The following is a 26688-nucleotide window of genomic DNA, read 5'->3' as shown; positions in this document are numbered from 1 at the left end:
GGAGTCTTGCCAAAGGCAGCATGGGTATAAGGGATGCCATGTGGCCCAACAGTCTCAGGAATTCCCGAGCTGTCAGGGCGGTTTTGGTAAGGATCAGGTTGAGGTACAGACATAGTTCCTAAATCCTTTGGGCTGGGCTGAAGGCCTTCATGCAGTCTGTGCAGAGTCTGCACCCCAGGAAAATCATGTCCTGTGAGGGAGTCAGGTGAGATTTTTCTACGTTTATCGTGAACCCCAGAAGAGAGAGGGTGTTCCACACCTGTAGCAGATGAAGGAGTAGGAGTTGTTGGTCTTGATGCAGGATGAGTAGGTCGTCTAGGTATGGGTATATTTGTATACCCTGGGTCCTGCAATGGGCAATGAAGGGGGCTAGATACTTTGTAAACACTCTTGGGGAAGTGGATAGACCAAAAGGCAATGCAGAGAATTGAAAATGACAGGAACCTACTGAAAATCTGAGGAATTTCCTGTAGTCCAGATGAATGGGGATGTGGAGGTAGGCATCCTTGAAATCTACAGCTACCATGAATGCCTGGGGGGATTAGAGGCAAGAGAACAAGTAAGGTGATCATTTTGAAACTGGGTACATGGAGGAAGAGATTGAGAAAGGATAGATCCAGGATACGTCTTCAACGACCCTCTTTCCTTGGTACCAGGGACATTCTGGAATAAAAGCCTGTGTTCCTTTAAGAGGTGGGCACCGGTTCTATGGTGCCTTGATTGAGAAGTTGATGAATGATGGGAGGGAACAGGTGGATTTGTTTTTTTGGTGGTCGAGGAATCACTTGCAAAAGTGGGAGCATCTACCAAGTCATGTAATATCCTCTCTGGATAATGGAGAGGACCCGTTGTTCTGTTGTTAGTCTCCACCAGGAGGGAAGGGAGAGGGTGAGTTGAAGGGATAAGGGGGTGTCTGGATGCAGAAGGGGTGGGTCACAGTGGAGGAGGCCTGGGTTGGTCAGGCTGACTCCAAAATGGCATGGTAGAGGATCTGGAGGGAAATCTGGGAGTAGAAGTCTTTCTTGGCTGTCTACATCCCTTTGATTGTGGTGCTGAGTGAAAGGATTGCCTTCTTGCAAAGGAGAGTTTCTGAGGATAGTTCCTATGATACCTAGAAATAGGGGTCACCAGCAGGTGTTTGAGGTTCTGTAACTCTTTACCCTTCTCTTGGAGGGATTTGAGAAGTTCAGCAGAAGCTTGTCTGAAGAAAGCCTTATTGTCTAAGGGTGCATCCAAAGGTTTAGTTTGAACATTGATGGGGTGGGGCTGTCGTCGTACCCAGGAGTAACGATGAAGCACTGATCCAGAAGCAGCAGCTTTGGATGTAGCCTCCACAGCATCATAGCTGCACTTAATGGAGTGCCTGGTCACTTGGGATGCTCTGGAGAGAAGTGAATTTAGTTGTGCTCTGATAGGGGAATCCTGAACCTCAGACAAAAGGGTGGAAGCTTTTGAAATGGTGTCAAGAACATACCTTGCAATGTGGGTTTGGTAGTTCAGGGCCCTAATGGCCAGAGTAGAGGATGCATATACCTTTTTACCTCTCCTGTCCATAACTTTACTGACTATCAGTTGGATAAAGAGCAGTAGAAGGTAGTTGTCTGGATGTCCTATCTGCAGAAACAGCTATAACAGCTGGGATTGCAGGAGGGTTCTTGAAGAGAAACTGTGCGTCTTGGGGAACCCTGTAAAAATGATCAGGTCATTTAGCTGCTGGGGGTTGGGAGTCTGGTGACTGTGAAGCAGCTAGGAAGGGATCCTGAAAAGCAGGCAGTAAGGAAGGCACAGCTGATGGAAATGGCTGTTCCATTTGTTAAAGGTCAAAGTACTGTTTCTTGGATTCAGAAACCTCAGAGGCCTGCCACTTAAAATGTTCCCTTATGAGGGAGATAGTATCCCCAAAGCTGAATTCTTCTCCTGGGAATTCAGGAGAAATAGAGTCCTCCTCTTCTGTAGTAATGAATTCCTTGGGAGATTCAATTTGAGTTTCATAGGAGAAGGACTCCTTAGAAGATGAGTATTCTTCCTCAGACACATGGATTGGTTGAGGAGTGAGAGTAGGAGGAAGTTGCTGTGATTGTAATGCCTGAAAAGCCTGAAACAGACTGAGAAAAGGAATCCCAGCCAGGCATCTGTGGGGGGTTCAGAATGCTTGGATTTCGGTTTCCTTTTCAAGGGGGTTGTAGGAGCAGTCAGAAGAGAAGCGGACATCAGCCTAGCATGAACAGGAGGAGCAGGGGCTTCTGAGAACATGAGCCATGGTTCCCCTCAGATGGCTGAATTACCTCAGCGGACGTACCTTGAGTATCCAGCATCCTGGCTTCCATTAAGGTTCTCAGGCCTGCTTTGGTAACCATCGTCTGAATGAACTCCGGGTCTTCAATTGCCTCTAGAGCCTGTTCAGACACCTGAGGTGCAGCCTGGGATTCGGGCCCAACATTTTTTGCCTTCTTCCAAGGCGACTCGTGGGAAGGGCCTACTCCTCCCTCCATGCCTAATGCAAAGCATCTGAGTCTTTGGTTCCCAAGATAAAGCTTTAAAGCCACTACTCAGCTATGTAGGGTCTTGGGGATGAACGACTTAAAGATTGAACAGGATGTATGGTCGTGGGCCTTGCCTAGACAGAAAACTCACTTATCGTGTGTCTCCTTGTGAGGAATCTGTCTCCCATAAGCACACTTCCCTTTCATAGCTGACATGCAAGTCTAAACAGTAAGCAAAAAAAGTAAGAAAACCCATAGGTCACTTATCTGTAACAGTCAAAAACAGTAGCCTGGTCTTCAACGATCTGGAATGTGGTCATCTGAAGAAATGCGATGCAGAAGTGGAACTGGCAAGCGGGCGACCGATAACTGCGGCAGAAAAATTCTGATGAGGGTACATGCAGACGTCACCATTATACCCCACGTCAGTTTATGGCCCTGGTAACCGACGTCACACTTACCCTCTTGGACTAAGACTTTGGTATTCTGGCCGGATGGTGGCACTGCAAGCAGCAACTCACTACTGTTACGAATACTGCAACATCAGAATAGAAGGACATCAAGGGTACCAAACTGCCACAAGAGATAATCTCCTATCTTAGTAAATGGGATACAGGTCACTGCTAAGAAAGATACAGCCACTGACCTAACCATTGTGAAGCCTGCAATGGTTAAAGAGGAGCACTACTTACATGGGTAGTCTACTCCAGTCAGAACTTTAGGGGGGACCCCATTCCAAATACCTTTGGCTAGGGTACACCTTGACTGGGAAGATGAAAAAGGAAGCCAGCAAGTAGGCATGTTTGGGTATATCCCTGCAGATATCCTGATAGAGAATGATTTTGATAATGCAGTACCTTGTGTGCGTGCAGTTACATGCAGTCAGGCTTGGAGACAAGCATGTAGGTCTGGTAGCCTGGGGGAGATCCAGACAGACCACAGACTTGCAGCTAGGACTACTGAGGTGGTTACTTCAGGGACGGAGCTACCCTGTAGCAGTGAGACTGAAGGTGAGCCACAGCTGCTTGTGGGTACTGATGTTCCCTTGGACAGAGTGACTGCAAGTGCAGGGGTAAGTAGTAGTACCCAGGCTGACAGAGAGGCACTGCTGTCAGAGAATACCAGACTTCCTGTGGAAGGGTTACCAAGAAAGAGTTGAGGCAGGCTCAGCTCTCAGACCCTACATTACAAGGCCTGAGGGAGGCACCTGATTCTCAAGTGAAGGGGGAATCTGTATACTGGGACAAAGGGTTACTGTATAGAGAGTGGACCCCTGAGGGAGAGCTAGAGGGTGAGAGAATACAGCAGTTGGTAGTGCCCAGAGCCTGCCATCTGGCACTTCTAGCCATAGCCCTTGATATTCCTTTTGCAGGTCATATGGGCATAAAATGTACAAAGATATATACTATGCAGAACTTTTATTGGCCTGGGATTTCAAGAGATGTAACAGGGTACTGCATGATCTGTGAGCAGTGCTAAAAGGTAGGCAAGGCAAGAGACAAGGTGAAAGCTCCTTTGATGCCTTTGTCTGTGACTGAGGAGCCATTTCAGAGGGTAGCTATAGATATTGCGGGGCCTCTGAATACCCCACATTCCACAGGGAAACAGTATATCATAGTGGCAGTAGATTATGCTACAAGATACCCTGAGGCGGTGGCTCTGTCCTCCATTTTGGCATTAAAGGTGGAAAATGCTTTGTTAAGAGATTTTCAGCAGGGTAGGTTTCCCAAAAGAAATACTGACTGACAGAGGTGCCAATTTCATGTCAGATCTGCTGGCTTGTCTGTGGAAGTACTGTGGGGTGAAACACCTAAAGACCACCCCTTACCATCCCCAGACTAATGGTCTGGTTGAGAGTTTAAAATCTACACTAAAGACCATGCTATGGTCATCTGCAGGCCAGTTAGGTAATGGGACAAATATTTGCCCCATCTATTGATTGCTTACAGAGAGCTGCCCCAGGAATCCACAGGTTTTTCACCCTTCAAGTTGTTGTATGGGCATAGGGCGAGGGGACCTCTAGATTTTATTCAAGATGAGTGGGAGGGTGAGTGTGAATCCCACAAGGAGTCTGTTGTGGCATATGTCCTAAACCTCAGGACAAGGCTCAGGAAACTCAAGGGCTTGGCCCAGGAGAGCCTGGTAGAAGCCCAACAGCAGAAAAAGGTCTGCTATGACAGGAATGCTCGAGCTAGAGAGTATGCTGTAGGGCAGCAGGTAATTGTTCTCATTCCTGTCAGACACAACAAGCTGCAGGCAGCTTGGCAGGCACCTTCAAGGTGGTAGAACTGCTAGGCAGGGGCACAAATTGTACCATGTTAACATGAAGAAACCTTACCATGGCAGGGAGGCCATTGTGCTAAGTACTTGCAGTGGATGGCAGGAGGAGTCTGAGGGAGATCTGGTGACTGATCTCAGTAAGGTTCGGACTGACACCTCAGTGGAAGGGGTAGCAATGTCACAGCAGTTATCCCCTACCCAGGTTTGAGAAATCCAATCAGTGTTACAGGAGTTTGGGGACATGTTCACTGGGAAACCAGTGTGCACCCACCTGGTGCAGCACCATGTGGATACAGGATCCCAAAGGCCTATTAAGCAGGCCCCTTATAGGGTGCCTGAGAGAGTCAAATAGACTCTGAGGGAGGAGATACAGGAATTGTTGGAATTAGGGTTAATCCAAGATGGTACCAAAGAAGGATGGCAGCACCAGGTTCTGTGTGGACTAGAAGTAATTAAATAGTCACACAGAGTCAGATGCTTACCCCGTGCCTTGGACAGATGAAGACCTAGAGCAGCTGGGTGGGGCCAAGTATCTTACCACTATTGATCTTACCAAGGGTTACTAGCAGGTGCCCTTGACTCCCAGTGCTAACGAGAGGTCAGCCTTTGTGACGCCTTTCGGGTTGTACGAGTGCATTAAGATGCCCTTTGCGATGAAAAATGCCCCAGTGACTTTCCAGAGGCTGGTAGATCATATCCTAGCAGGAGGAGAAGATTTTGCCCTTGCTTACCTGGATGATATTGCCATCTACAGCCATTCCTGGCAATAGCACCTTCAGCATGTCAGGGAGGTACTAAGCAAACTACAGAGGGCAGGGTTGACCATTAAGTTGAGTAAGTGTCAGGTGGGTATGGCAAGGGTTTCCTACTTGGGACATACAGTGGGGAGTGGTAAGATCAGGCCAGAATCTGCCAAAGTGGAAGCCATTCAGGCATGGCCTTGCCCCCATTACCAAAAAGCAGGTGAGAGCATTCTAAGGGACAATAGGGTACTACAGAAAGTTTATCCTCAGTTATAGTACCATAGCTGCTCCCTTCGCAGACATGACAAGGACAAACAAGTCAGATAAGTTACTGTGGATCCCTGCATGTGAGCAGGCATTCCAAAAACTTAAAGCAGCTTTGTGAGGACCCCCTGTGTTAGCCAGTCCAGATTACAGCAAATAATTTGTTGTGCAAGTGGATGCATCAAACCATGGGGTAGAGGCTGTACTCAGCCAGGTTTTCCTTAGAAGGAGAACATCACCCAGAGGTATATCTCAGGCATAGGCTCCAACCCAGGCGAGACTGCTATGCAGCACTGCAGAACAGTAATGTCTAGCTATAGTGTGAGCACTGCAGAAACTTCAGCCTTATCTGTATGGAAGGAAATTCACTGTAGTTACAGACCACAAATCCTTAACATGGCTACATCGAGCCAGCCAGCAAAATGCAAAGTTACTAAGGTGGAGCCTAGGGTTGCAGGCATATATGACAGTGCAGCACCGCAGTGGGGTTAGCAATGTCAATGCAGATGGGCTCTCAAGACAGGGAATGGGGTGAAGTATTCCCAGACAGTCAACCCTCTCAAGCAGAGTTTGTCAAGGGACACTTGAAAAACAATCTTGAGTTTTTAAGGGGGAAAGAAATACTCCCAGCCCAGCTATATGGAATTTTGTAAATAATTCTATGTCATTTGGAATACTGATTGATTTATACATAAGCATGTGTAAAGTACTGAGCTAAAATGTAACCATAGCATGTCGTATTGGAACAGAACAGGAATGTACCTGAACTATTGTGACTATTTAGACGTACATGTTTAATGGAAACTGGAGCACAGCAGGTTAACTTGAAAAAAATTCAACGAAAATAACTGAAATTAAATTGTTTTATAACCACTTAATAAAAGAATGTTATCTTTTAGTTTCAGTGCAACAGGAGACAATGTCTAGAACTAGCAGTTTTTTTGTATTGTCTAAGTGTGGAGAAATGTAAATTATTTTATGACTTCCACCATTTGCTAAAAGATCTGAGGGCCGTGTATTTTTCACAGGGAGATAAATGCTGGTAGTTTCTGACAATGGGGATTTAGCTTGGGAACTAAAGTCAGGTGACAAAAAGTGGTGTCCAAGCTAACCCGGCAGTAACATTTGATATTAACTTAAAAACTCTCTCAGAAAGAGACTGTACATTTTGTATTTTGTCTTTGACCTAACAGCATCAGCTGGAAATATCCACTCACCACATTCTGCACTTGCCTTGCTGTAAACTTTCAGGACATAGTAACTCTTTTAGATTCAGATAGGAATATAGTAAAGTATAGCTGCTTAGATGTTTTCTTTATTTATTTGAGACTGTTCTGCAATGTTGTTTTAAATATTTCCTGTGATTCTGAACTCTGATGCAACTGATTATTTCCTGAGTATTGTCTTGATTTTTTATTATTTATTATTAAATATATTTAAACCTTTCAATTGTAGCTGGTCTGTTTAGAGATATTTAAAGCTTTGAGAGTACTTGCATATGTATTTGGTGACACTGTACAGGCCACTCCTAATAGCCTGGCTTGGTTAAACTGCCTTTTCGATTAATAGCAACATTACACAGTAGGATTGGCCATCCTTTGCTAAGGGCCTTAAAGTAGCTGATAAAGAGTAGCTGGTGACAGTTGAACTACCTTATAGCCTGGGCAGAAGGGGGCACAGCTAGTAAACCTGTACCAGCCTTCCTCAGGTGCGTGTGTTTGTGTGTGTATGTGTTTGTATATAAAAGTACAGTTGTGTACCTACCATAAATGTAGATGTTAGAGTGTATTCACTGTTGCAGTCATAACTCTTAGGTTATCCTGCTGGCAGGCTACCCGCAGTCAGCCACAATTCCAAAGTCTAGGTCCGGTGTCGGTTGCTGTCGCCTCTTCTCTGAAGTCAGTGCGCCAGAGGTATAAAAGATGCAGCAGACGCCATTTTCTTCTGTTTTTCTTGCCCCAGATGTCAGGTGCCCCCAAAATGGTAGGCTAAAAATATTATGCCAATAATTAAGCATGCAGTAAAATAAACATTTCCTTCATCTACAAGCAAACACACCACATAGGTTGTATAAGATAGAGAAGTATAGGCAAATCCCAGCAAAGAAAAAGGGGGATGGAGGGTGGGTAACCTGGACTGCAACAGTGAATACACTCGAACATCTACATTTATGGTAGGTACACAACTGTACTATGTTCATCGTGTTTCACTGTTAAAGTCATTACTCTTGGGTTGAAACCCAAAGCTAAGGCTGGGTGGCTGGGCCTAAATAGGATTAGGAGAGGCTATAAGACCTTGCAGAACTGCAGTGGCGAAGCCTGCTCTGGATTTAGAGTAGAGAGGTAAATGGTAGTGCTTTGTAAAAGTGTGCACTGAACTCCAAGTTGCAGCCTCTAAAATGTCTTTGGTTGGTACTCCTCTGAGAAAGGCTGCTGCCCTGGTAGAATGAGGCCTAATGCCCTTGGGCACTGATTTGCCATGTTGTGAGTAGCAGAAACGAATGCAGTGGCCTATCCATTTTGAAATAGTCTGTTTTGAGATAGGCTTTCCTTGAGATCCTGCAGCATATGCCACTAAAAGTTGCTCAGTTTTTCTGAAAGCTTTAGCTCTGTCCACGTAGAAGCGTAGTTGTCTGTGTATGTCCAAGGAATGCAGAAGTCTCTCACCCTTATTCTGTGGGTTTGGATAAAAGGTAGGCAAATGAATGGTTTGGTTAAGGGCCACACTGGACACTACCTTAGGCATAAATGTTGGGTTCGTCCTTAGGGAAACCCTGTCTGGATGGAAAATGATGAAAAGCTCCACAGCCATGAGTGCATGTAACTCTGAAACTCGTCTTGTAGAGGTTATTGCTAGGAGCAGAGCTGTTTTCCAAGATAAAAACTTTATATCAGCTGTATTGGCTGGCTCAAAAGGCGGCAGTGTGAGTTTTTGCAAGACATAATTGAGGTCCCATGCAGGTATTGGGGCTCTCCTTGGAGGTCTTATGTTTTTGGCCTCTCTGAGGTACTGCCTTAGCAATGGATGGGAAAAATAGGAGGTTCCGTATTGTAATGAGCTGAAATAGCACAGGCATGAATTTTAATTGATGAAAAGGATAGGCCTTTGTCCAGCATCTCAGCTGGGTATTGTAAAATCTGAGGAATGTTTGGTACCGATGTGTCAATTCCTTGTGCCTGGTTTCAAGCACAGAATCTTTTCCATTTTTCTGCATAAGATTTTCTGGTACTGGGCCTCCTGGCCTCCAAAATAACATCCATCAATGCTTTAGAGAGAGGTGTGCTTTGAATGGTTACATTATCTGCCATGCTGCCAGATTTAGGGTCCTGAGTTGGCTGTGCAGAATCTGATTGTTTTGCTGAGTCAGTAAGTGAGGAATTATAGAGGCAATGTCCAGGCTGGGCCTTGAGACAAGCTTTTTAGGATTGGGTACCAGTGCTGGCGTGGCCATTCTGAGGCAATCAGAATAATTCTTGGCTTCTCTTGTCTGACCTTTAGGAGTACCTTGGGGAGGAGAGGCAGAGGAGGAAAGGCATATACTGTTAGACTTTTTCAGCTGAATGGCAGAGCATCCACTTTCCATGCTTGCTTGTGGTAAGCCCTTGTGCAGAATTTCTGTAGTTGGCAGTTGTGAGGGGAGGCAAATAGATCTATGTCTCGGCATCCCTGTTCCTTTGTTATCATGCTGAAGACTTGTGGATCCAGTTTCCACTTGTGGGGATCCGTAAGGTTTCTGCTTAGTTAGTCTGCCACAGTATTGTTCTTTCCTGGCATGAATTGTGCTTGCAGGTGTATTGATAAGTCAATGCTGTGTTCCACAAAGTCAAGGCTTGTCTGCAGAGGGGGTAGGAATGTGTGCCTCCATGCTTGTTTATGTACCACATGCCTGTAGTATTGTCCGTCCTTATCAGTAGTTGTCCTGGATGGAGTAGATCCTTGAAAGCTGTCAGGGCATTCTGAACAGCTACTATCTCTTTTTGATTGATATGTAGATGCATTTGGCTTGTGGACCATGTGCCCTGAATACATTTTCCTGCCATGTGTGCTCCCCAGGCATAATCTGATGCATCTGTTGTTATTGACTGCCTGGCTGTGAGTAGAGTGAATGGCTGTCCCTTGTTGAGGTGACAGGCATGAGCCCACCATCGAAACTCCTGTTGCAGGCAAGGAATGAGGGTAATTAATGCTTCCAGGCTTTGAAAACGTTGAGTCCAGACACTTTTTAGGTACCATTGAAGTTTCCTCATATGCAGTCTGGCATATGGAATTAGCAGAATGCAGGATGCCATGAAGCCCAAGGCCTGCAGAATTTTTCTTGCAGATAACTGGGTCTTTGTTGCCAACATTTTGAAGTAAGAAGTTAGTTGCCTTTGTCTGGCGTGAGATAAGCCATCTGGGCAGTTGTATTTAAGCTTGCACCCATGAATATTATCTCTTGAGAGGGTACTAGTTTTGACTTCTTTTCGTTTACTGTGTACCCTAGGCAAATTAATAATCTTTTTATGAACGCCAGATGCTTTAGTAGAGTGTCTTTGTTCTCTGCTTGTATAAGGCAGTCGTCCAAGTAAGGATAAATTTGAATTCCTCTTTTTCTGCAAAATGTAATTACTGGTGCCAGGCATTTTGTGAAGACCCTGGGCACAGTAGATAAGCCAAAGGGCAGTGCAGAGAATTGGTAGTGCATTGAGCCAGCTATGAATCTGAGGTTTCTTCTGCAAGATTGTCTGATTGGTATATGCAGGTATGCCTCTTTTAGGTCCAAAGTTACAAGCCAAGCTTTCCTGCCCAGCATGGGCAGAAGCTGCTGCAGAGTTAACATTTTGAATTTTGGAACGTCCAGAAATGTGTTTAGAAAAGACAGGTCCAGTATTGGTCACCAGGCTTTGTCCTTTCTGGGAACCAAGGAAAGTCTTGAGTAAAATCCTTGTCCCTGCTCTTGCTGTGGTACTTGCTGAATGGCCCTCATTTGCATAAGGGACAAAACTTGTTTTTGTGCCTCTGCCCATTGATTGTGTGGCAGGTTTGGCATACCTTTTGCCTTTGGCAGGGTGTGAAAGTGAAACCTGTAATCCTGGGACACTATATTCAATACCCATTTGTCCTGGGTGATCATGTGCCAATTTTGAGAGAAAAGTGCTAGTTTTCCCCCTAAGGGGGCTGCAAGAAGATAAGTGCTTGGTGCTGGCAGAGGCAAGTCATTGGAACTGTTTCCTGTATGGCTGTGCTTTGTCTTCTCCACTTTTGCAGGTAGAAGCGCCCCACTGTTTAGGCCTGTATGAGCCCTGGGGCTGGGATCTGCCTCTGGGATGTCTGTATCTGCCTCTTTGTGGCCTGTCCGACACTGGAAAGGACCAATTCTTTGTAGGCCAGTTCCTGCTAAATTTTGGTGGCTGAACCTGTAAGAAATCCTTTACTGTTTGCATAGATTTCGCTTTGTCCTCCATTTTCTTCAAAACCTCCTCTGCTTTAACATCAAATAAAGTATCATGCTGTAATGGAGCATCTAATAATTTTGCTTTAACATGATCAGGCAGATTTTTTTCCTTTAAGCAAGCATGCCTCCTAATGACAGAACCCGTAACTGCAGACCTGCAGGAGGCCTCCAGAGAATCAAAACCACATTGCAATGTATGCTTTCCCACTTGTTCAGTTGCATGCAATAAATCCTGTATTTCCTTATTTTCTGTACAATCAGAATTAGTCAACATTTTCTGTTTTAACAGTGACATTAAGTATTCCTGATATTTAATCGTATGAAATTGACAATTTAAAGCCCTCACAGCCAAAGTAGCAGAAGTGTAAACCTTTTTCCCCCATCTGTCTATTGCCCTTGAATCCCTGTCAGCAGGGACAGGGTTTTTTGCAGTAGCGGCCTTAACCCCCTTGGGACCCTGAGAAATAGTTTCTGGGTCAGCAGCAGGGTTTTTATAAAGAAATTTATGTGAATCAGGAACCCTGTAGTATCTGTCTGGTTTAACAGGAGCTGGAGGTAAGGAGTCTGGAGAAAGGCCGGACTCTGAAAATACATCATCTACAACGTCTAGCACAGGGGGAATAGCAAGAGGTCTGTGCTGAGGAAGTAAAAGAAAATCTCTAAGCCTTTTCTTTGATTCTGAGTAATCTTGGCTCTCCCAGTGGAAGTGCTCCCTCATGGTATGCAGGGTTTCCCCAAAAGAATAATCCTCAGGAGGAGAGTCTGAAGGAATGGATTCTTCAGCATCAGAATCCTCATAGGGAGGCAGAGAGTATTCTTATACAGAAGAGAAGTCAGAGGAAATGGAAACCTGATCTGAAGAGTCATAGTCTGTCTCTTGCCTAGGCCTCTTGTCAGGAGGGGGATGGGAACCCCTGATCATGGTAATAAGGTCTTCAGCCATTTTGAGCATCTGTTTCTTAGGCATGGAAGTCTGTCCTGGAGAATGCTGTACTTGTTTCTTTGTCTTTAAAGCTGCTGTAATCTTTGCTTTTGAAGCTGAAGTAGGCTTTACATATAGCTGTGTAGGTCTTTAAACACCCTCAGAAGCCGATGCCTGCTCAGCGGCTCCGGACCCATCTGAGGGAATGAATTCTGAGTATCCAATACCATGAGTATCCAGAGGCCTAGCTGGCTCCACTTGGGAGTAGTCAGTGGCCTGTGGCTCTGAGGTAGTGGTTTGTCAGGGGCTGCGAAAGTGCCTCACTGAGAACCGGCAAACTGGCTTAGCGGAAGCCTCGTCAATTTTTTGGATCTCGGATGCCTGTCCTTCGCTTTTTCCTTGCGTTTTTTTAGAAACTCCAGTTGTCGGCTGTTCCGATGGCATTATGTAATTGAATTTTCGGCCAAAGTAATGATAAGCAAAATCAAGCCGATGCTTAATAGTGCGTTTGTTGAATCTAGCACAAAACCGACAGCTAACAACGTTATGATCAGGGCCTAGGCAAGGAATACAGTAAAAATGATAATCCGTATGAGGTATTTGCTTCCCACAAGAAATACAATTGTTAACTTTTTCTGACATCGGTCTGGAGCAAGAAAATTAGCTTTAATGAAGACTTCGGATCTGAAATTAGTCTGTGAAAATCTCAGGAGTCGGCCAACCGGCACTTGTGAACTGCTTTTGCTTCGGGCACCACGTGGCAAGCAAGACTGGAGAAAATGGCGTCGGCTGCATCTTTTATACCCCTGGCGCACTGATGTCAGGGAAGAGGCGACAGCAACCGATGCCAGACCTAGACTTTGGAATTCTGGCCGACTGCGGGTAGCCTGCCAGCAGGATAACCCAAGAGTAATGACTGCAACAGTGAAACACGATGAACATATCAAAGTGTTTGTGGGTCAGCTACTTGGGCGGGGACATGAAGCACTGGTTGGACAGAGAGGGTGCTGGAGGTCTTTTAGCTTGGCCATTCAGCTGAGATCTCAACTCTATAGCTATGCCAATGGGGAGTTTTACTGGGGATCTGGAGGAGGAGGGAAAAACCAGCCCCAGACTGACTGTGGTCTGTGTGTGTGCTCTTAAGGGAAATTGCACTTCACTGTGTGTGTACTTGTCATCTTCCCAGTGTGTACATTCCCCACTGCTGCCGGTGTTGAGGATTGAGGCTCCTTGATTACTGGGCCAGTGGCAGGGGCATCACACAAAACAGCAACAGTGACAAAAGCTGCAGCACAATTCATCAAAATCCACAAACAAGATTACCGCTTCAGTCTGAAAATGCTTCAGTCTTAAATTATAACCACAGAAGAAATTCTAGCCTGGAACTATTTTAGTTGTGCCTTTAGCTTTTGCAGCAAGAAAAAATAGAGATCGATGTGAGACACAAGGGTTATGTGGCTAAAAAATGGCTCAGCAGCCTAGGAAACATTGTGTCACGATAAATATCAGAGTCCTGAAAGTCGCACCCAAAGTTACACCTAAATGGACCTCTTTTTGTCTCTACTAGGGGTCTTCATATAATCACAAACTCCTCAGAATTCCGTTAAAGAACTAAATGACTAAATCATACAGCTCACCTGTTTTACACCTTCCCTTTTATCCAAATACCCAAGTCTCCAACTGACAAGAGCCTTCCTTTGAAGTACACAACAAAAAAAAATATATACCAAAAATACTAGCAAAGTTATAGAATTGTCACTTCACACAACTGATACCTTGGGTCACACCTTCCTTTTGTCTTAAAATATTTTACAATTATATTACACCAAGCAGAACCAGTAGCTACAGAAGTTACAGGTAGAGATGCAAATATAGTAGGTTTTTAATAAACATATCCATCACACTGCAACTAATGCAGCTTTTTTAATTTAGATAATGCAGAAACATGTAATCTAAAGAACAAACTAAGTTTTAGTGGGAAATAAAACCAATCTTTATTTGTTCAGCATTAAAAATCAACACATGCCTCGGTCGCTAAGCCTTCAGGGTCGAACACTAGTTTTAACAAACTATTTCTATCTGAAATTATGATCATATTTAACAAGGGAACTGAATAGCTGAAACGAGCAAGTGATTCAGCATCAAAACACAAACAGAACAGAACAAAATAAAACAAATAATAATGTGAACAGTCCCAAAAATAAATTACAGTATTAAATGACAACATTCAATTATGAAAAAGGGTAAGATAATTCATGAAATGTTAATTATTCAAACATACCACTGTACAATTTCAAACACAAAAATATATCTTGCTTCTTTTCTGAGCCCATTAAATCTTAGGCCCTCAAAGCCCCCCATAAAACAAGAGTGAAGTGATAGCTACAGGACTACACTCAGTATTATTCCTCATATGTTCTAAGACATGCATCCCGATTTTCCTTTTAGTCTGTCCAATGCGAAATATACTGCACTGATATTTTAGGCCATACACTACTTGCATAGAGAAACAATTAAAATTCTTAACATAAAAAACTTAAAATAAACAAAAGGTATGTATTTTCTGTAACAGAGCTGGAAGAACAGCTATATCCCCTACAGACAAACAGGATTAAGGATGAAGGGCATCAGACCTATGCAGGTAAACAAAATGTTTCCAAGTTGCCAAATACACTATCATAACAAACTGCAACCCTAGCCTCTCTAGATCTGAGTTAGGACCTGCAAAGGCATCAGAAACTTAGAAAATGAGATAATTGAGAAAAAACAAGTCAAAGATGTATGAATGTGGATGAGTATGTTGTGGAAGGTTGAACGCTCTTCCAGTTCTATCATTATGTTGTACACAACTTTCTTATCAAGTCAGAAGAGGTCTGCTCTCTGTTCAAACTGATCTTCCTGGGTAATTTATATCTGGGCAAGGTTTGTCTGGTGAACATGTCAACACTGTCTGGGATGGCTGCAACTTATCCAGGAGACGACACAGAAAAGTCTGTTACCAAGTTTAACAGATATATACAAACTATTAGCATCTACTGTAGCAAAACAGTATTCCTTGTTCCATTCAAAATTTGCTAACATTTGTAACAATGTAGTGTTTTGCTGAATGCACAATGTCAACTTTTTTACTTATAGTAGATACTTAACTATGGCACACCCAATCCTTTCAAGGAATCATTAACATCTAAATCAGAAGGCCTCCCTGGAGAATCAACCACATTCTTGTGTACTTTTGAAGGCAGTAGAGTACTGGTGTTGAGGGAGTACTTAACTCTCTGGAATGTATGCTTCCTAAAAACTAACAACAAATACTATGTATCTTTAAGATTTCCCTTTCCTGCAATGTGCTGTATATTTTCCTGAAGCAAAACATAACCACTGTGCTCATATTGCAAAACTTATCATAACAGTAGATGTTCAAATGATCACTGCTGCAGTAGCCTTAGCTGTATGGGTTGTATCTTGCCAAGGATATACTATCTGGCCAGCTTCCAAAGCTTCAAGGCATCTTCTACATGTCCAAACTGTCAAGCAGTTCTAGCTAAGCTGACTAAAAGACAAGTTTGGGAGCAAAATCCTTCAGAGCTTTCTTGCCAGCAGAGAGAGGGAAGCTGAACCCTGAAAGGACTTTGCTAGAAACATCAAAAAATAAATGTCCACACTCTTGCATAAAAAATAATTTAAAATCTCAATATCTGGAAGGTTCTGAGAATCCAGCCATGTAAATCTCCTTGAATGCACACACTGAAAACAATGAGTAGTGACCTCTGCAATATCAGAATCTGTTATTTAAAGCAGACTTTTCCTGACAAGAAGAAACTGCAGAAAACCATTCCTCTTATCTAACATAGGAACTTGACAATTCAAAATTATGAAACTCAAAGTTGCAGAAGTATACACTTTTTTCCCTTACCTATCAACAATTTACCTATCCTTATCAGAGGAGAGTAGTATTAAGTGCTTTGCAGCAGTGGGATTAACTCAAGCTATAGCTTCTGGGTCAGGTATGTGAATGGTGTACATAATTTAAAAGACTGAGAAACTTAATATATTCTATTTGCCTTTTTAGGGGCAGCTGGCTAACTATAAGGAAAATTCCAGTAACCTTTCTAAACCACAAAGACTTCCTAGATGAAGTACACAAACACCCTCAGCAACCCCAAATGCACTCTTTTCAAAACAGCACCCACATCAACACATACACCACATCTCATGGAGCCTCTACTTCTAAACCCATAAGGCAAGCCACCAGAGAATCAAACATTCCAGACATTTGAAATATTATTGGCCATTCCTTTTTAAGAACCAAGATTTATCTGGTTTAATAAATCCTGTTCCTTACATTTCTTATAAGAGAGGCCATAGTTTGGCTGATATGTTATGTTAGTTCACAGTAGTTTCAGTTTTCCAGTTGTTAATATCTCTGAGAATAGTTTATCTAAAAAAGGCATCTTTTACAATTAAGCTATTGCTCTATTTGTATTTTAATTAGTTTTGCTATATATTGTTGGTCTTGTGTTTTACTCCTTGAAGACGTTTTGCTGAGGCACTAGAAGTGATTAAATATTCACTTTTATCTCCTGGTTATGGCTATTGTTATTTTATTTGTGGTTTTCATTTGTGGATTTAAGATATTGCAAATCTACTGGCTGGCAAATTCAGCTCCAACTTTACCCCCTTCTCTCCCTTCAACCTTTCTTCACGAAATACCATCAAATACAACTCCTCCTGCTATCACTAGGGAACAGGTCCTTAACGTTCTTTCTAAGGCCAAAAAAAGGCATCAATGGGCACAGACAATATCCCAGGGTGTCTTCTAAACAGCATGAAACATGACCTACCAGGCCTTCTGGAATTGCTATTTAACTGTAGCCTCCAAACAGGCTTTGTGCCTCACGGATTGAGAACAGTCATCCCTCTGCACAAAGGTGGGCTATCTACAGACCCAGGAAAGTACTGACCCATAAGTATCACTAGTCTCATATGCAAAGTCATGGAAATGATCAATAATGACATAGTAAGCCTCCAGACACTGGACCCAACCCAATTTGGTTTCATCAAGGGCAGGTCATGCTTACTCAACCTGTAGGACTTCTTTGAGAAGGTCACCAAAGCAATGGATGAGGACAAAATTGCTCACACTGCCTACCTGGACCTGGCCAAGGCATTTGACACAATCCCACAAACAGACATTGTTGACAAACCGAAAAGGTTTGGTACAAACCATTATGTCACCTGGTGGATAGCCAACTGGCTCACAGACAGGAAAGTTAGAACTGGACAGTCTACCTCTGCAGAGAGGCCAGTCACAACTGGAGCTCCTCAGCGATTAGTCCTGCGACTGCTCTTTTTTGGCATTTATTTATCTGAAGTCAAGGTCAATGTCAATGAACTCTGGCTGACTAAATTTGCGGATGATTGCAAATTAGGAGCAGTCATTGAACTGCCCACCGACACAAATGTTCTCCAGGTAGGGCTGACACAGACAAACTGATGCCAGTGAAACAGACTAAAACTAAATGTCAAGAAATGCATAATAATATCCTTCTAGAAGTCATCTACCCAGGTAAATATTATACTGAAAACACACCCCTTAGAGATGACCCAGTAGTCAGGGACTTGGGACACACAAACAGTAATCTAGCCTTTGACCATCATATGTCTACAGAAGTGAGGAAATCATTCTATGTTGCACAACTTATAAACAAAGGTATGGCATCTATGTCCAAGGAAATCATTGTTCCACTGTATTCAGCATTCATCAGACCGATCATTGTGTACAATGCCCCTTTTGGTATATACCTAACCAGGCAATCCAATAAATGGAATTTCCACAGAGGTTCCTCACTAAAAGAATACATAGCATAAGTAAAATGTCCTATGCAGACCACCTCAAGGGGCTATTCCTGTATTCTGTCTCCTACAGGCTGTTGAGGGGAGATCGATACCTTGCACTAATGGACCTCCTATATATTGGCAAAACAAACAGCACCAGAATTACCCATTCTAAATACTTAAACCTTGTCTGCGATATAAATAGGACCTGCTGGAGAGACAGGTATGTATCCATGTGAAGCAGAGTTCCTCCCTAACCCAATTCAAGTGTAACTTGGACAATTGGATGGGGAACAGGAAATTCATCCCTGGCTAGGCAGCTAGGTCTCTAATGGACACAAGCAACCTGTAAATGGTTCATCTCCCAGGCCCCTGCTTGGAAATGTTTCATCTCCCAAGCCCCTGCTTGCACTTATCAAGGGTACCAGAACTTGTCAGAGATTTGGGATGCATGGCTAGGCTTAAAAGACCCTTGTGGTCATTAGCCTAGTAAACATCTATGAACCTATAAAAACACAGACTCCTCCAGAGAAAGGGGATGCAGGGGTCCAACCCCCATGCTGGCAAAGGAGCACCAAATGATTACCAAAGGAGGCATCTTCGCACGGAAATCTGGGAGACCTCTCTCCGTCCTCCAGGTCAGCATCCTTAGTGAGGGAATCTTCTGGTAAGTTTAGGTGCTTCCTCTTGCACTGCCTCTTATCTGAGACATCCCACCCAGGAGACACAGGGGGAGGAGCGATGAAATAGGCTAGAGGCCCTACAGAGAAGGCAAACTGGAGGCCACCTGCAGCAAGCTGTCCTGGAGCAAATCAAGTAGTGGCTACAGGCATGGATGTGAAAGAAGGAGAGACACAGGCTGTACTTGACCATTCTCTCAAATGATGGCAGAACATCCTTTCTACAACATCCAAAAAGAAGCAAGAACAAGTGCAGCTACAAAGTCGAAAGTAGAGGCAGAAGCAGGCCAACCACAACTGGAAGACCTAGGCTCTGAAGACCCCAAGGACCCACTGTCATTCAGACCCACTTCACTCTGCCTCAGTGTCGAGACTAACCAATCATCCACACCTTGATGGACCTCCAAATAAGCAGCAGACTGTCACGGGAATAAATCAGGTTTATTGCAGCAATAAAGGCACTTAAATTAACTCTACACTTTTAAAATGTGTTTTCGTCCTCAACTTCATCAGATGCAAACAAAAAACATATTTGTATTTAATTGGGGTATTTAAGGTTTGGATATTTTTTTTGTTTGTATCTGATGAAGTTGTGGACAAAAGCGTAAAGGTTTAAAGGTTACTATATCTATATAACATGACCAGAGATGCAGTAAAGAAACCAATATCACAACCATTTAAAAAAAAATAAAAACACTGATATAGACAGACTATGACACAGATGAGGTGGAACAAGTGCTAGAATTGCGACACACAAAATGGCAGAAGAAAATGTCAAATTATAATATTTTTTTTAGTACAGACCAGAAAGGATAAACATGAAACACAATAAAAAAAACAAAATAAAAATGCATACGTGTGTGTGTGTGTGTGTGTGTGTGTGTGTGTGTGTGTGTGTGTATATATATATATATATATATATATATATATATATATATATATATATATATACATACATACATACACACACACACACACACAGGCCATGTCTACAATACATTCAAAGGATTACAAGCAGATCATATTAAACAATAATTACTTTCTGCATACACACACCAGTACACCAATGTACTGTTCTTTGTAAAGATTCCCTTTACAGCATTAATTGCGGAGTATTGCAGGCATGATTTACTCATTTCTTTAATTTCACCCTTTCAAGGGGTTTGATAAGCTCCTGAACATGTCTCATTCTCTGTACATAAAAAACTGAAATACTTACCCGGCTGTTGTCTCATACTCTTGTCCCTGAAGTTCTTTGAGGAGCTCTTTCACCTCCTCTTGGTTCTCTGAAGTCATATGTAAGGTTTGCAAGGGGACACTGTGTTGAGATTTGGCCCAGGGTCTTCTTCCTCTTCCTTCAGTCCCACCTCTTCTACCACCGCCTCTTCTCATTCCTCTTCTTTCATTTCTTCCACTTCCTCTTCTGATGGCACTATATAAAAAAAAAAAAAAACACACAGGTGTGGGTTTTTCTTTCATCAAGCATCTTTATATTCAACATTGCTATGAATGTTACAGTTTTGAATTAGATTCTTACAATACAATCACTAACACACAAATGTGTTAGGCCATTCAATAACTATGCCATGCATGTTTAAAGAAAATGCTCACTGCAGAAGTCCCATTTTCCACAAAAAAATACGTTACAGTTATACTTCTCTCCAACTACTTCATTTCCTTTGGAGCTTGCCCTGAATCCGCAAGTACAAACACAAGTGCTCAACTAACCCTGCAGAAAAAAATACCATGTTGTAAGATGGTACTGATACCATAAAAGGTGACAACAGTGCAGGAATATGCATACACTGCATGTTCCATATAGAATGATAACATATGAAAAAGCATTAATGAAACTGAAAAATATATTCATTTGCTATGGATATCCTCCACTTGTTTGATTACTGCTTTCCAGTATTCCAATAATAAGTTTGGCTGTCAGAAGATGAATCCCCTGCCCCTCCCAATGAAAAACAACGGTCCCTTTCTGAGTAGGAAAGGTGAACAAGTTAGCAAAAAGGGAACTGGGAGAGCAAATGATCAGGCTGGGGTGGGGTTAATAGGAAATTGTTAACTAGAACTCTATTGGAAAATAAACTCCAAAGTACAAGATCTCAAAGTTGAAGCAACTTTAAAAAAAACAAGCAGTGGGTGGAATGAAGTGAAATAAGTAATGATGAAGTAAATTATAACAGGAGATGTAGGGCAACCGCTGCTAATATGGAACAGACAAAGGAGGTACAGGGAAGCTAAGTACCTGGACTTTAGTACAATAACTACAAGTTACATTCTCCCCAGCTATGGCAACTGTGATACATATCAAAAGAAGGCAACAAGGTCTCAACTCTTGGTTGCAGAAAAGGTACAACTCAAATAAAAACAGAGGATTCCCTCTTAGGCAAATAATTAGAGGTATTAGATGCCATAGGCTAGCATCTGAAATAAATAAAACCTAATAAAGTAGTATAATCATCTGGGAAAATCTAGAAAGCTGACCAATCCAACATGAGACCAAGCACACACTACTGTAAATGCTGCAAAGGCGTTGTACAACAGAAATGAACAACAATCCTCCAACAGCTCCCCTAAACAGCTCTGTAAAAATATTTTAAACAATGACAAACAACCACTAGCCCACATCAAATAATTCAGTCTTTCTGAAGACAGAACTTCTTAAAGAAATTAAAAAGAATAGTTGTGCAAAATCTTTTTTTCTTTATGTTGCAGTATTCATAACATGAGGGAGTCTGCCACAGGCTGACCCATATGTCTGGCTAGTATACAAAAGTCTAAAGGTACTGTTAGGATGCGTAACATCGCACATAGGACCCCATCCAAAGTCGGTCATAAAGTGATATTGGGTATATAGCAGACATTGGCAAATACCATCCTCAGAACTGAGAAAACACATCCAAAAATCAAACAAGCATTAGGGGGAAAGTAGGAGGGATAAAATGCTGCAACGTATAGGGGCTGCTTCGCAAGGGACGGCTTGCACCTGTCACCCCTGGGCTTCCGGATATTGGCAAAGGCTCTTGCCACCCCCATAGTGCCTTTTTTAGGCAAGGCTCAAATTCTAAACCTACCACCCTAGAACACCAAAAAGGAAAAAAACTAAGGGTAATGCTGCTCAATGCCAGAAGTCTCAATCTCAAGATGCACGCACTCGAGGCCCTTCTCAAAATGGAGAACATCGATGTCTGTGCTGTGACAGAAACCTGGTTCAAGGCTCCTGAGAGCACCCCAGCACTAACAGGTTTCACCTCATATCATGCCCCGGCCCCAAAATCCGGACAACACCAAGAAAGGAGGGGGGTGTCCATATTCATAAAGGACACCCACACCTCAAGGTTGGTGGCAGCACGATGCATCGGAGACCATCCAGGTGCAATTAACCATAGGCAAGACTGCTCTGCAATTTGTAGCATGTTACAGGCCACCCTCTCAAACTCAGGAACCTCACATGGCCTTCCTGAAAACATTGGAGGGATAAATGTATCTCCAAACACCATCATACTAGGTGACTTCAACTACCCTAATATAGACTGGGAACACTACTCAAGCCCGAACACTCTAACCCAAAGATTCCTGGAGTTCATAAACTCAAATGCCATGGAACAACTAGTCACCATCCCCACAAGAGGTGAAAACATACTTGATCTCATCATCACGAACATGGGATCAAAATGTTCAACACCGAAGTATACCCTCACTGGTGAGATCAGATCATAAACTAATCTCGCTGGAGGTCCTCATCCCGCCCCACCTGAAACAAAAAAGACCACAGTGAAAAACTTCTCAAAAGCCGATTTCACACTTCTAAAACTAGTGTGGTCTCCTTTAAGGTCCCTGAGCCAGTGGTAAACATTACTCAAACCGCTGAATCACTTACAAATGCCTTCTACCAGCACCTACAGGACTGCATGGATCAGGCAATCCCAAACAAAACTAAGACTCTCTGTACCAAAGGCAAGCGTCCAGTCTGGTGGACCCCAGCCATAAACAAGCTCTACAACAAAAGGAGGAAGCTACTACAAGATAGAGCAAAATCCTTGAAAGGTAAGACACCTTTGATCATTATAAGTAAAAAACTAAGAGCTCTCATAAAATCATCAAAGGCAAATTTTGAGAGAAAAATCGCCAAGGACTCTAAAGACAATCATAAGGCCTTCTTTAGCTATGTTAGAAACCTAGGAGGAAACTCCCAGATATGCTCAGAATTAGTATAAAATGATGTGAAAATTACTGAACCTACACACATTGCTAACATACTGGCTGACAGGTTCAGTGCAAACTTCTCCCCCCCCCCAAAAGGAGAGAGATCTATTCCAGAGGATTGTAGCCCCCCAAACATCTCCAATGCCCAGGTGAGAACTGCCCTCACTAAGGCAAAAAACACAGCATCCATGGGACCGGATGGTGTCCCCGGCTGTGTGCTTCATGAACTCAACGAGGAATTAAACCCACAGTTAGGACAGCTGTTTAATCTTAGCCTCACCTCAGGATACGTACCCAAGGAGTGGCGCACGGCGACTGTGGTCCCACTTCATAAGGGCGGTGCCTCCACAGACCCTGGAAATTACCGCCCCATTAGCTTGACAAGCCTTATCTGCAAAGCCATGGAGAGGATCATAATGGAACTCATAAATAAAGACATAGGAACTTGCAGACTTTGGATCCAACCCAGTTTGGCTTTGTCAAAGGCAGATCCTGCCTCTTAAACTTGGTTGACTTTTTCGAGACAGTCACCAAGGCCATTGATGAGGGAAAGGCAGTCCATACAGCCTACCTCGACCTGGCAAAGGTCTTTGACACAATACCCCACTCAGGTATCATCGAAAAACTCATCAGCTTGAATGTAAACCCATACATCACAAGATGGGTTGCAAACTGGCTAAGCGACAGAACCCACAGGGTCAGAGTTGCTGGAGCCATGTCAGACTCAAAGCCTGTCACAAGTGGTGTCCCACAGGGCTCAGTCCTGGGTCCACTCTTGTTCGGCATCTACTTTTCTGAAGTACAAGCAAACACAGGAGGGTTATGGCTGACAAAGTTTGCAGATGACTGCAAACTGGGCGCCATAGTCGAAAACACATCTGACACAGATATCCTCCAGAAGGGCCTCACAGAAACGGATAACTGGTGCCAGAGCCATGGCCTGAAGTTAAACGCCAAAAAATGCATAGTCATACCCTTCGGGAAAAACAAGGTTACCCCTAGCTACCATATAGGTGACCATCCACTGAGCACAGAAAAAGTCATCAGGGATCTGGGGACCCAAGTTGACAGTAGTCTTCGTTTGACACTCATGTTGCTAAAGTAGTTAGGAAAACCTTCTATATCGCCCACCTGATCATGAAGGGATTCACATCTAGATCAAGGGAGGTCATCGTCCCCTGTACTCATCACTCATTAGACCTATGATTGAGTACAATGCCCGTTCGAATGTATCTGACCAGACACCTGATGCAGCTTGAAAGGCCCCAAAAGTTCCTCACCAAAAGGATAAAGGGTCTCAAAAATATGTCTTATGCTGCCCGACTGAAAGAACTCCAGCTTTATTCAGTCTCATACCGCTTGCTCAGAGGTGACCTGTGCCTGACATATAAGGCCATGTCAAACCCAGATTTGATGAATATGCTTCACCTCAAAAAAATCTAGATCCCTCAGAACCACAAGGGCCGAAGACTTAAACCTTGACACGGTTATAAATAGAACGTGCTGGAGGGACAGATTCATCACCCAGAGACTCCCTATGCTGTGGAACAAAATCCCGGTACATGTGAGGCAGAGCACCTCGCTGGCCTTGTTCAAGAGGAATCCTGACCAATGGATGGGAGATCGCAGATATACCCCAGGGATTACTTCAGTGTCACTGCTTGACAGAGGCACAGAAAAATGATAGGCATAGTTTTTATTCAAACTAAAGGGGTGGCGAAAGCCACATAACTATGGGCTAGGCTTATAAATGCCCTTGGGCAGATAGCCTAGTATGAACCTATGAACCTATCTATGGTTATGGTAAGATTTTACACAACTGTTCTATGTCCTTCTATTCATATGTTGCAGTTTTCATAACGAGGGAAAAAAAACAAGGCTCACGCAGAAGAAAGAGTGGAAGGAGGGACAGTAGCACTCTCTACAAACCTGTGAAGAACAGCCCTGACAAGACCTGCTCTGGATCTAGATATACCATCCAACTTGTAATGTTTTGTGAATCTATGGACAGAAGACCAAGTAGCTGCTTCTAAGAGGAAGTATCCAGAGCCTTGAGAACAGCACCTGAAGACACAGCTCTAGTGGAATGAGCCTTAACTGGAGATGCAAGGGTTTTTCAATGAGCCACATAACAAAAAGAAATAGCCTTGGGGATCCAAGAGGAGATTGTCTGCTTAGAAATAGGTCTGCGTAGAGCCCTGGGATGATAGAAAATGAAGAGATGATCACATTTCTTGAAAGACTTGGTTTTAGCCAATTAAAACCAGAGTTGTCTATGCACATCCAAGGTGTGCAAGATCCTCTCTCACTAGAATATTGTGGAGAGGGAATGAAGGTGGGCAGATTAATGGACTGGTTAAGTGACAACTCATTCACCACCTTGGGCATAAAAGAGCGATTAGTGCATAGAGAAACCCTATCCTTGTGAAAAATAGTGAAGGAAGAAGAAGCCATAAGAGCCTGAAGTTCTGAGACCCTTCCGGCTGAAGTGATAGGCAAAAGAAGTACAGTCTTCCAAGTGCAATATTGAAGGGGAAAAGAAACTGCTGTTTCAAAGGGAGGAAATGTAAGTTTTTCTAAAACAAAGTTTAAATCCCAAGGAGGAAGAATTGGTTTCCTTGGTGGTCTGATATGAAGGATGCCTTTCAAGAAAAGTCCGACTTCCTGCCAAAGGAGGGGTCATAGGCAGACAGGCAAAAATGGCTGAGACATGAGCTTTTACCAAAGAGTATGATAATCCAGTCATCAGTAGTTCACACAGATGAGACAAAACCACTGGAATACCCACAGACAATTGTAGGTTTCTGGAAAGACAACAGATGGAAAACTTCTCCCATTTGGATTTTCTGGTCTCCTGCAGAAGTTGGAGCACATCCTCAGAAAATAGGCATCTGAAAGGGATCAAAACCCTATCAACCATAGTGTCATTTGAAGTGCTGACGTTTGTGGATCTATTAGAGATCACTTGTCCTATGTGTGAGTACATCCACCCTGTGAGGTAAACTTGTGATGACTGCCCTTGGCTAAATGCAGAAGGGAGAAGCAATGGTGTCTTGGCCAAGAGTCAGTCACCAGCAAAATTTTTGGTTGGTCCTGTTGAATCTTTTACAGAACTTTTGGAAGGAGGGGGAAGAGGGGAATGGATAGACAAACATTTCTTTCAAAGAGAAGGATAAGGCATCCATCTTCCATGCCTGAGGATTGGGAATTCTGGCACAAAACTTTGGAAGTTGTCTGTTCATAGGGAAAGCAAATAGATCTACTTGAGGAGTACCCCATCAGTGGATAATGTCCAGAAACACATCCCTGTATAACATCCATTCATGGGATTGAGTCACGGGCCTGCTCACTGTGTCTGCCACCACATTCAGACTGGAAGGAATGCAAACTGCCTGAAGGGTTAGTTGATACTGAGTAGCCAACTCCTAAGCCTTGACAGCCAACCTGCACAGGAGATATGACTTGGTCCACCCTGCTTGTTGACATATCAAAGAACTGTGGTGTTGTCTGTGAATCACTTTAAGGAATCTGGTTGAAAGGTTTGCAGGGCAAAAACGAGAGCTCTCATCTCTTATGTTTGTGTGTTCCTTCATTTGGAAAGGAGACCACACATCTTGAACCTTCCAGGAGGCAAAGGTTGTGCCCCATCCCACATCTGATGTGTCCATGAACAACTCCGGAGATGGAAGGGGGATTGTAGGGGAAGCCCTGGATTCAAGGAAACCTGATGAATCCACCACTCTAATTCTTGTTTCAAGCAGGGAAGGAGAGGAATCACAAAATCTAGTGGATGAGCATGTTACATCCAGACTGAACCGAGATACCACTGGAG

The 26688-nt window shown here is 43.4% G+C and overlaps 1 protein-coding gene across 4 annotated transcripts in view; it reads right to left on the bottom strand.

The window, feature by feature from the left end:
- The window catches only part of DHX57 (DExH-box helicase 57), a 2066546-nt gene that overhangs the window by 1905202 nt on the left and 134656 nt on the right, over positions 1 to 26688 (bottom strand). For all 4 annotated transcript variants that reach the window (XM_044057412.1, XM_044057439.1, XM_044057430.1 and 1 more), the window contains exon 3: positions 19861 to 20073. In XM_044057412.1, coding sequence (XP_043913347.1) covers positions 19861 to 20073 — 213 coding nt within the window. The remainder of the gene's footprint in view (positions 1 to 19860; positions 20074 to 26688) is intronic.

The sequence above is a fragment of the Protopterus annectens genome, chromosome 1.part2, assembly GCF_019279795.1.
Source record: "Protopterus annectens isolate FY-2018-M chromosome 1.part2, PAN1.0, whole genome shotgun sequence".
Lineage (NCBI taxonomy): Eukaryota > Metazoa > Chordata > Ceratodontiformes > Protopteridae > Protopterus > Protopterus annectens.
The sequence above is the reverse complement of the archived record's forward strand: the minus strand, read 5'-3'. Positions and strand labels throughout refer to the sequence as shown.